The sequence below is a fragment of the Frieseomelitta varia genome, unplaced genomic scaffold (assembly GCF_011392965.1).
Source record: "Frieseomelitta varia isolate USP_RPSP 00005682 unplaced genomic scaffold, Fvar_1.2 scaffold_565, whole genome shotgun sequence".
NCBI lineage: Eukaryota > Metazoa > Arthropoda > Insecta > Hymenoptera > Apidae > Frieseomelitta > Frieseomelitta varia.
The window spans coordinates 261968-273987 of record NW_025110329.1 but is presented as its reverse complement, the minus strand read 5'-3'; the positions used below and the strand labels follow the sequence as shown (position 1 = coordinate 273987).

The 12020-nt window shown below is 39.4% G+C and overlaps 1 protein-coding gene across 7 annotated transcripts in view; it reads right to left on the bottom strand.

Annotated features, from left to right (window-relative positions):
- Positions 1-12020, bottom strand: part of LOC122534000 (putative transcription factor SOX-15) — a 91466-nt gene that overhangs the window by 8906 nt on the left and 70540 nt on the right. For all 7 annotated transcript variants that reach the window (XM_043664239.1, XM_043664242.1, XM_043664240.1 and 4 more), the window contains one exon: positions 710-932. In XM_043664239.1, coding sequence (XP_043520174.1) covers positions 710-932 — 223 coding nt within the window. The remainder of the gene's footprint in view (positions 1-709; positions 933-12020) is intronic.

Below are 12020 nucleotides of genomic sequence, written 5' to 3'. Positions count from 1 at the left end.
CTTGTATATTTTACGAATAATAATTCGTAAAATATACAAAACAGTATACTCGTAGAATATACAAAACAGTGTATTTTTAGAAGTTTGAATAATTTTACCTGTATATTTTACGAATAATAATTCGTAAAATATACAAAACAGTATATTCGTAGAATATACAGAACAGTGTATTTTCAGAGGTTTGAATAATTTTACTTGTATATTTTACGAATAATAATTCGTAAAATATACAAAACAGTATATTCGTAGAATATACAAAACAGTGTATTTTTAGAGGTTTGAATAATTTTACTTGTATATTTTACGAATAATAATTCGTAAAATATACAAAACAGTATACTCGTAGAATATACAAAACAGTGTATTTTTAGAGGTTTGAATAATTTTACTTGTATATTTTACGAATAATAATTCGTAAAATATACAAAACAGTATATTCGTAGAATATACAGAACAGTGTATTTTCAGAGGTTTGAATAATTTTACTTGTATATTTTACGAATAATAATTCGTGAAATATACAAATAAAAGTCTGCACAGTCCATTGTATCATAAAGTTTCTCTATTTTTTTGCATTTGGAGTGTCTCTGATGGACACTCTATGTCGTCGGTAGTTGTAGTGTTGATCCGCGCTCGATTATTAATTCGACGACTGTGACTGGGTTAGGTTTGGAAAATCGCGGTGAATCGAGAGGAGATATCGACTTACATGGAATGATGAATCGTGGTACCAGAGGGGTTGGACCTGTTGGCCGTGGTGTTGGTCGCGGACGGCGGGGAGGATGGCGCCCCCGGGGCCCTCTTCGCGTGTTTCCTGCGCCGCGGCCTGTACTTGTAGTTCGGGTGTTCCTGCATGTGTATGACCCTCAGCCTCTCGGCTTCCTCGACGTACGGCCTTCTGTCCTGCGGGGTCAGCCCTCGCCATTTTTTCCCTGAAAAAATGCACGCGGGCCGTCCGTTAGTCGGTGCCGCAACGGTGCCACGATTTTTCGGCACGACATTGCCGAACGTTGGCTTGTAATACGCTGCTCGAAACGATGCTTACCACCGGTGTTCCTGAATTCAGGGGGGCGGCGTGAAAGGCAATAAAAAATTATATGAGTAATGGTAAAAGAGAAGAGACGGGAAGGCTGTGCAAATAGTTATTGATTCCTTTCTTTCTTTTTCTCTTCTTTTGCGGATACCTCGAGGAATACAATCGAGGCTTTGAACGTTCGATCTCGATTCTTTTCTGTTTTGTATGGTATGATGTAATTGACATGTATCGTCGTGTGTAATTGTAATTATTATTATGGTTTATTGCGATAATTGTACGATTATATTACGTGTTATTTGTAAATTGTACGTTAATTATAAAATCCTAGTCACACGTCAAGTAACGAAGTCAGGCAACTAACGTTAATTCGTTCGCACAAATTTTTGTGTTGAACATTTTCATTCCTGAGTTATTATTGAAGCCATGCAGGTACTTTTTAACTTTTATTAAAATATAAGCGAGGTTACCTATTTTTATTCTTTTATCGTGCACCACCAATTACCACTATCCGTGTGTGTTTGTGTGTGTGTGTACAACACGAAGGAACACATTTGTTGGTTTGTTGATAATTATAATGGTAAAAATATCTGTAATGGATACTTATCAATATATATAAGGAACGTGCAACTGTCGTTTCGTTCGGCGTTTATTTTTAACTTCGATTCATCATTGAAACACCACACAGTGTTTTGCAGTAAAGGCAGTTAAAGTCGGCTAAGGAAATGCTTCAATTTCCAATTGTAAAACGTTTGTCTTTTTTTACGAGAGAGGAAAAAATCTTTGAAATGTAGATTTATTGGTAAAATGAGAAACCCTACTCGAACGTTTCAATCCAGGCTGCCATGTAGGCAGATAAGTGCAGAGGCATAAACCTCGCGTGAATTTGTAATCATAAAAGACGCCATAAATTTGCAACCGGCTGTTACTTTCTTTGTACGTGGAACAGTATTCGCCGGGTTTCAAGACCCACCGCGTATGAATCGCATTTCCAATCAATTAATTAAGTGAACACGACAGTACATTAGTATAGTAGTATATTATATTGTATAATGTACAGCTTGCTTTGTACTAGCGTGAATTATAATTTTCTAATTGGAAAGTCAATCGTCGATGATCAATTTTATCGACCAAAATTTTTTCTAAATTCAACGATGTGAAATTTACATTTATTTTACTCTATTTGAGTGTCACGTTTACGTCTACAAATAATTAGGCAGAATATCGTCGTAGAGAATTTTAGTTTCAACATCAAACACAGACAGACAGTCGTGTCTCTTTGAACTTTTCAAATGTAATCTCATAATGTAAAATATCTAGCAACGTTTCTAAATTTTGGGGGCTTTGTGCAACAATTTGCTACCATCGCTCGAGCGTTGAAATCCTCCAGTCTCTGACAATGAGTCTCGGCGCGTTAATAAAACGAAACGACTCGAGTCCATTAACAAACTCAATCCAAACCCATCAGCACGATCCACGCGTTGTAGCAAATCAATCTTACACACACTCAACGCTCGACACACGGCACACTCGTCGAATCTAATCTTTCACCGCGAACCTATAAATTCTTCTGCACGTAAGATCCGCATTCACCATTCCTACATACACACACACACACACACATACATACGTACTATTGGAATCACGGTGCCGGGTAAATCTACCAAGGAGGAAGGTATCGCGGCGTTATTTCAAGGATCGATAAGACCGGCTGCGGTTCGTTCGCCGATTGGCCGGCGATACTCTTAATTCATGCTACGAGGCTTGCCCCTAATTGCCCGCTAGGTCGACGTTCGTCGTCGTCGTCGTCGTCGTCGTCGTCGTCGTGTGGTCGTGGAGGAAGCGGAAAAATGGTCGGACGAGCGTAGATACGAATTACAGGGAGGGCTTGGCCGGTCGACTTGGCCGGACGACGACGGCTCGGAATCTGCCTTAGTTGCGTTCAATATGCCCGTCCGGCATGGTAGGCCGGAATATCATTAAGCAGGGATAAGGGTTAATACGAACGTAAGATGTTCACGACAAGAACGAAAAACTTGAGCGAGGCGGATGTATATGGTGTGCGCGCGTACATATGTACACGGGATATACGGCGTATACACACCGTAGCTGTATAGGTACATAGGCGCATGGGGGCGTAGATATGGGTGCGCCCGTGCCTTCAGCCAGCCACAAGGCACGAACCATTATTTCATATTTCATTTTGTATATTTCAACTCCGGAGGAGACGCTAACCCGAACGACTCGCACACAGTGTGCCCGGGCAGAGAGGGAGAGATGGCAGCGGAATATAAAGAGGAGAAAACGAAAAGAGAGAGAGAGAGAGAGAGAGAGAAAAGGACAGATGGAAAAAGAATTATATAGGAAGATAAAAGAAAAAAAAAAAAAAAAAAAGAAAGAAAAAGGGAAGATGGTCGCGAGGTCCTCTAGCTCTCCCTGCAAAGTCCATTTTTGTCGCCCCGAGTTTCTTCTTACTTGGATCTTCTTTTTCCTCTTCTTCTTCTTCTTCTTCTTCCTCCTCAGGTTCTTCTCTTCGAGCGGCTGCCCTTTTTTGCGACACGCACTAGTACTTTTCGTCGCGACAGCGACCACGGTTGAAGAAGTAAGACCCTGCGACGTGCACGTCGAGGATTCAATGGAATCTCCTTTGTCGCCTGTCGTTCTATGGGCGACTCTTCTGCACGAACGGAAGAGGGGAAGAAGGAGTCGAGATTTCTTTGAGATTCTGATTTCTGCGTGATGAATTGCCCGCGATCGAGGGAATTACTTAGCCGCGGAAGATTTACGTCGCGAATTTGTTACTTACGTTCTTCGGGACCGTTGCAAAAAGCGATACTTGAGTTGAGAATTGTATCAGTTTGTGTTTCTGTATTTGTTTGCGAATTAATCGAGACGAAGCGCCGTCTGACAAGTTGTTTATAAAAGACACATTTGTTGTTACGTTCCTCGACAGATCCAATATTCACTCGCGAATTAGCTTGTTTCATTATAAACGATATTTGACGTTTCTCGATTTTTTTATATCATTTTAATAATCGAAGAATTGTCTGAAACTGAGACATTGTTTGAAATTAATTTCGAGAATTGACTTTGCAATGTTACAATTTAAAACTACTTCTAATGCGAACAATCTCGCTTCATAAATTTTAAATAAATTAAATTTAATTATTTCAAATGTAAAATATAAATTTTAAATAATTTTAAATATAATCTATAAATTTCAAATAATTTTAATATAATTTATTAATAAATTTTAAATAATTTTAAATATAAAATATAAATTTCAAATAATTTTAAATATAAAATATAAATTTCAAATAATTTTAAATATAAAATATAAATTTCAAATAATTTTAAAAAATTTATACACAAAACATAATTTTAAATATAAATTTAATAATATTAAATAATCTCAGGTTCCCACAAATTTCGACATTCCGGTCAGAGTACAATATACGAGAAATGTCCGTTTTAACACTTCGTAAATTGAACCAATCGTTATCACACTCGACGTTGTATAAAATAATATTCATTCGCACGTTGCTCAACCTCTTTTGTGCCATTTCAACACGAAGACACTAGCTAGAGCAACGCTGGACTCAATGTAACGTTTCAATTTACAAGGGCAAGAGTAAGTATAAGTAGACTGCATTGTCTGCAGTCTTACAAGTCTTACAAGTCTTCGTCTTTTGCAACAGTAAAGGTAAACCTTACAACCAATCTCAATCTTATAAGTACTCTCGTAAGTCTTCGTCTCGTGATGCATCACGCGTCCCATCAGACACTTTGGATTTACCCAAATATAAAAACCAAATGTTTACTACCTGTTATTCTCAACACGATGAGAATAACAGGAATAAAATGGTACCTCCTACCGGATAAAGGTACTGCAGCTGAACTTTTACGACTTGCGAGCACTTCCGCCTCTGCGTTCGTCATCGCGAAGCAACGAACATCGCCGACGAGAAGAGAAGAGAAGAGAAGAGAAGATGACCGAAGGAAAGAAGAAAACCGCAAACTTCTTTTGTCCCCGCGTGGCCGTGTGCCCGAAACTTTTTACCCTGGTCGAGCACGCGGTCGGACTCGCCCATTTGCCTCCTCCGGCTGTGTTTCGTGGAAACGCAGTGAAATCACCAAGGCGATGCATCTCGAGTCGGGCTAGAGAAGAACGGAAGAGAGGAAGAGGAGCAGAAACGGAAGAAAAGGAAGAAAGGGGTCCCGGCGCGGCGCCTGAGACCCTTTGGCCGACAATAAGTAAACTTAATTTAATATTCCAGGGCGCGCTCGCAACGGTGATTCATCATCACACCCGCGCACTACTTCCCACCATGACGTCCTCGTTAAGTATTCTAATGGTTGCCGTGTACCTCTAATTTACCCTGGTCGGACGACTTCATTAATTTCGATGTTTCGGCCAGAAGCTTCGGACACCGCGCGCACGGATCAGGGAACAAAGTTTAGGCCGTGTCCGATCAGTCATCGCGCTGATGTCTGTTTCGTCGTCTTCTAATCGTAATCCCTCTGTCCCGGTGGCGTTGGCGTGAGATTCGAAGGGATTCGACGTCGATAGAAATTCAAATTGTCGGAGTCGGTTACATTTTTTAATTGGAAATCGATTTATGGATAATTTCAAGGCAAACGAGAATTTTTCATCGCACTTGCTCTACTCTTCTTTCAAGCTTTCGAAAGTGAATTTTGTGAACCCGCAATAATGCAATTTCTATGTTCTGCGGTTGGCCTGTTACTTCAATTTCTACGTATGTATAATTCCAGATTGAAAGATAATTTTAAATTCGCAGAGAAATGTTTGAAAATGTTACAATTATTACATCTGCAATTCGGTTTAAAATTTTTCTATGTACCTGCTGCTTGTGAGTATTAATTTCAAATGTATCAATCATTTTTCGAGCTTTACACGATTTTTACTGTTCACCAATTATTTGTAATCGTTCCTTAATTTCTCACGTTTTCTAAATATTAACTGACATTGAAATCTGACTTGACTTGTGTCTATCCCCTGCAATCTTATCAGCTTCAACATCGAAGAATTCCAAGTTTTCAAACCGGCGAATCATTCGTAAATCAAGCAGTTAGTTCAAATTCCTTTCGTCTATCGAAGTCTATCCAAAAAATCGAAAAAAAAAAAAAAAGAACATCACGTCGAGACTTTGATCGAATGATTTTCCAAGCGCGTACCAAAGGAACCTCGGTCACCGGTTGCGCAGCAAAAGTATGAAAAACTCCGTTATCGCGCGCGCACGCGCAAATGTATGCAAAGCGCATGCAGGTCGCAATAAGTCGATCATCAGGCGTGCACGCTTCGGAAATCTCATTTGAAGAACCGATGCTAATAGGCTGCCTTATCCACGCCGCCTAATCTGGCCGCGCGCGTGTACACGACCGGCCGACTCGTGCAATTCGTCGAAGCGTGATAAATTAACGCCAACAGAGATCGCGACAAATTACGAGTCTCGTCGCGCCGCTCCCCCGCGAGTTAGCCGCACTCGTCTCTCTCTCTCTCTCTGTGCCCGTCAACAAACGAAAAAACGTGCTCAACCATCCCCCCCGATCGTTGACATTTTCAATGAAATGGCTCGTTCGTTCTGCGTTCGGTTAATTAACGATTCCCCGGTGATTTACGCACGCGACGAATCCAAGTGAATTCCGTATGGGCCGGCTAGGCTACAACACGGTCAATTAAGAAGCGGCGTCTATGCGGGGTCTACTACACGCGAAAAGGATACACAGTAGGAGCGATATACCGGCGGAGCAGACGCCTGCATCGCTGGAACGTGACATTTCCAGAATCGAGCGGGAATCATCGTCTCTTCTCCTCGCGGCATTTAGAGTACTACCGAGAGAGACTGGAATTACTCTCTGTACTTCTCCTCTATATTCACCCGCTTGTACGAGGCTTTAATTGCGCGTGCGAGACGCGCGATAAATCTCGGCAATGCGCGGCGCGTTGAATCGCTTTTAGCACCTACTGACAGTCCTTGCTGAAGAAACGCCTCGTTTAAGAAACAATTTGCTGTAACCCCCGTGAGCCATCGCGTGGTCTTGATCTCCAGCGACGGTCTCCTTTGGCCGCCGGCGTGAAACGTGCCTCCCCTCGCCCTCTCGCCTCCCACCCCCCCGAACGATGAGTTTCACGCCGTTTATATACGACCGCGATCGAAAACGATTGCTAAATTACACGCACGCGACGCCGGTAATAAATATACATGATGTATCGGTACGCGAGCCTGCGCGCAATTAAATTTATCGAGAGCTTAGGAGTCGACTTGGGCGACTGACGATCTTCTACGGCGGCCGGGCGAAATTGACGTCGATCGACGAGGACGGTTTCCCGCGCCGTGCAAGAAAATCTAATGACAATCGGTAAGAAACGGCGTAATCGTACTCGCGTTATCGTATATGTATAAGTGAAAGTCGCGAGATGAGACGCGTGTATCTGTATGTTGGTATGGGGGGGTTAGTTTAGTATCGTGACACATTAGAGATAGGAAATATTTATCATTTTCATTTAATATTTATTATTTTTCGAAAGAATAATTTACATTTAGCAAATGTTAATTAAGAACGATTTTCAATTTTGGAATTTTATTTGTGAATATTAAACTGTGTCATCGCATGATTTATTACATAGTATTCGCTGAATACGAACACATACGTACGTTCAAATATATAAGAGCGCGGAAACTGATGGTGAAAAAAAAAATACATAGTTTTACTTGCAAATAGTAAACTGCTTTCCTTATAGTGTCATTATATCATAACTGTTTGTCATGTTCAGTCAGAAAGTATCTAAACACTTACTATAAAGTTTTGATGTATATACTTGGTGTCTTATGTAAAATATTTTGAAATTTCATTGTGACTAATTCAATATGATTATACTGATAAAAATTTGAAGTCAATAGGAAAATGTGTACCAAACTTGCAAGATATTTATTGCAAACAATCATCTCAATCTAGCAATTGTTCAATACACTGGACATTGATTTTTAATAAATATTTAATTCTATATTTATTAAATACTATTTTAATTATTATTGAACATAAATTTTTATTCGCAAAATTTTATTTGCAAAATTGCTCTAAGAAATTATTAATTGTTCATCTTAACCACCTTTAGTTCCACTGTCAATGAAACGTTTAAATGTTTCATACAACTCGCTGAATATATTCATGAAAAACTTCTTACAAGTTATATGCCACTTGAACCAAAATTGCTCTAAGAAATTATTAATTGTTCATCTTAACCACCTTTAGTCCCACTGTCAATGAAACGTTAAAATGTTTCATACAACTCGCTGAATATATTCATGAAAAACTTCTTACAAGTTAGACGCCACTTGAACCATTTGGATAATTCATTTAGGGCATCGTCTTAAATACCACAATTCCACCGTCCATTTTACAGAAATAAACGTATCAAAGGTAAAATCACCTTATTCTCTTCATAACTCAATCTAGCCCACAGGCCATAATTTAAATCAAATTAAATCAGTGCCCCGTAGACACTGAAGCAAGAAAGTTATCGATACGTCTTGCTACAAAGTCTCTCTCTCTCTCTCTCTCTCTCTCTCTCTCTCTTTCTCTCTCTCTCTCCTACACCCGGCTAACCACATATTCCGTTAAGTGTTCGTGATACGGGCTCGAAAACCGCTAATCCGACTCGATCTACGAATGAATTACAGCTAAACGCCGAAACGGTCCGCGTCGAATCGGTTTGATCGAATCACGGCCGATCGACGTTACGAGGCAGAAAATCCGTTCATTTAACTCCTCGATATGGCTTGTCCACATCCGCGTGTGTAATAGTTCGACGTAAGCAGCAAACGTCGAGGGAACTTACGGAGAGAGGGATCAGAGAATAAAACGTGGAACGACGACGACGATGACGGCGACGAAGAAGAAGAAGAAGAAGAAGAAGAAAATGAAGATGATGAAGAAGAAGAAGAAGAAGAGGTCGAAAGCGAGGCCCACATCGGTGGGACCGCATCGTGCACCCCGCCCAACCTGGGTCGCCCACTGTCACCATTAATAATACGTCTCCCGTCCCGTGATGTATCTCATCTCCGTTGGCGTCGTGTGTTGTGCCCCGTGTTCTGTCGTGTCGGTGTTTAGCCTTCGTTGTGCGCTCGGTCACACGCACGCTCAACAACAACAAACACACTTCAGCCAAAAGCAACACGCACACACACTCGCTACCTTCTTTATTCTCTCTCTCTCTCTTCTCTCTCCCTCGGTAATTTTCCCTCTCCCTCTCTTTCTGCCACTCTGTTTCACCTTTCTCTCGCTTCTCCGGCTCGTCTCGTCTCGTCTCCTTTCCCACCGAGCGCAGATGATATCGCGGTTGCCTCGTCTGGTTCACGCGCGACGCCAGTAACGCACACACGATAATCCACACACGCGGATGTTACGTTGCGTGCAGGTACTACTTGGCGCACCCACACGAAACCCTGGGAGGGGTTGCGAGCACGAGGTCGTTACCGACGCACATGCACGGTCTCGCGTGCAGCAACAACCACCATCGCCGCTCGACACTTCGCTCTCTCAACTTTGACAGCCAGTTTTCGGACAAAGACGTCAGCCGAGGGAGAACACCTTCCCTACTTCGAGGAAGAGGCACCCATCAAAAGCGTCGCTAGGCGCTTTACTGGAGAGTAAAAAATTGTCGCGAGTTCCTCTTACGAGAGTGTTCCTTTCTCGTAAATGGATACTGGCTTCTGAGAGTTACTGTCCGAGAGCATCGCTCAACTGTCTGAGAGTCGACACAATATTATACTGTTCTCGGTGAGTTTAGAATTCGAAGCGGTTTCAAAGTCCTGAGAGTACTCTCGAGCAGAATAATGAATGATAAAAAAAAAAGTGCGGGCCGAAAGTGAAATTATTGAACTAATTTCTTTTAATTTGAATTGTTATACAATAATTACATTTTATAATATTTAATTATATAATATTATTATAATATTATATAATAATTTAAATATATATAAATATAAATATTATATAATTATATAATATTATAATATAATTATGATATAATTAAATATAAATATTATTATAATATGATATAATTAAATATAAATATTATAAATATTACATAATTATATAATATTATAAATATTATATAATAATTTAAATATATATAATATAATTAAATGTTATATAATAATTTAAATTATTGAACTCTTCTTTTCATGTTGATTTTTCTTTCTTCTTAAAATATTATTGGCAACCATGAGGGCACACATTTTTTGCACCTCCATGTCACTCGTCTTTCGAACTAAACTACACCACAGTGAGTAGGACCAGAGACAACCATGAACTCTCAAATGTACACGGTTTTGAGAGTTCTATCGGACAGTAAACTCCCGGAGAGTATCGCGGTCTCTCTCGGAGAAAGAAAATTCTCAAAGCTGCTCTCAAATGGACACAACGCTTCAGAGTACTCTCGAGAGTAACTCTCAAATGGACAAAGGCCTTAAGAATATAATGGGCGAGAGGGATTCTATATTTTTCTCTCTCTCTCTCTCTCTTTCTCTTATAAGTCGTCATTCATAAGCTAGCAGGAACTCGATTATTGCTACCGAACGCATCGGGGGACGAACGCATCAGATAATCCATTAAGATCGGCAGAGGTCTGGCTGATCGCTGGGGGCAGATTACTTTTCCGTCGGGCGAAAGCCGGGAGCCGGAGATTGTCGCCAAGGGGCCACTACTCCGCTTTGTCCACATGTCCAGCGTGTACGATATATGCTTATGCGACGGACGATAGACGAACAGAAGTTCTCGGGGACGTTGCTTGGTGTTGAAACACATCGTAACAGGGTTGTTTATCGAGACAAAGGGATCCACCGATGGACTTTCGTACGCAAGATATTTTCTTTTCCTTTTTTTTTTTTTTACGTGTTAATTACGAATTTAAATTGGAAAGTGAAGATCGCGAGTAGTATTCTTCTCGACGAGCGAAATGACATCTGCATTTTCAATCTGAACGCGGCAAATTAAATAGTTTTCTGAGAAACTGACAATTCTGACTTATCCTTCGGTCGCGCGTCAAATGTCATATTTAAATTTAAAGTCACGGAAATTATGTTTCTCAACAACACACCGATGTAATTCCTGATCTAAATGCATCAGAAATTACATCCCTCGATGCAACAACGTAAAAGAGAAGTAAAAATTGCAGAAGTTAATGTGAACCCATCGAAATCACATTCCTAATTATAGCGTGCCAATGTAAATCATCGGAACGCCTGATTTCTCTTATTTCTATTATTTCTGAAATTAATTTTGATTAATTAAATATAATTTCATTTTTCTTTACGCAATTTGTATTTAATTATATTATTATATATATTCTATATTATGTACGTATTATATACATATGTAAGAAAAATATTCGTACTGTCCACTGTGAGCTATTGATATTGTTTTACGATAGAAAAATGAAACTTCTTAATAACGATGTGTGTACATATATATTATCTTAATTAATTAGTTTTCTCGTATCGTAAGAAAATACCTTTATAAATATAGTCTTTCAAAGAATACTTTCGTGGCTCGCTGTATGTTATATTGTTGTACAATATCAAATATATTACTCATATCGGGAATAGTAGTAGTAGAACATAATAGAAATATAACAATTAGATGATCATCAAATATTTCTACCTTCTTATGTTTCTACATATTATTATATATATTATTATTATTGTTATATATATTATTCTACAATATGTACGTATATACATATGTCAGAAAAATATTCGTACTGTCCACTGTGAGCTATTGATATTGTTTTACGATAGAAAAATAAAACTTCTCAATAATGATGTGTGTACATATATATTATCTTAATTAATTATTTTTCTCATACGAATTTTGGAGTGTATCGTATCATAAGAAAATACTTTATAAATATACAGTCTTTCAAAGAATACTTTCGTGACTCGCTGTATATTATATTGTTGTA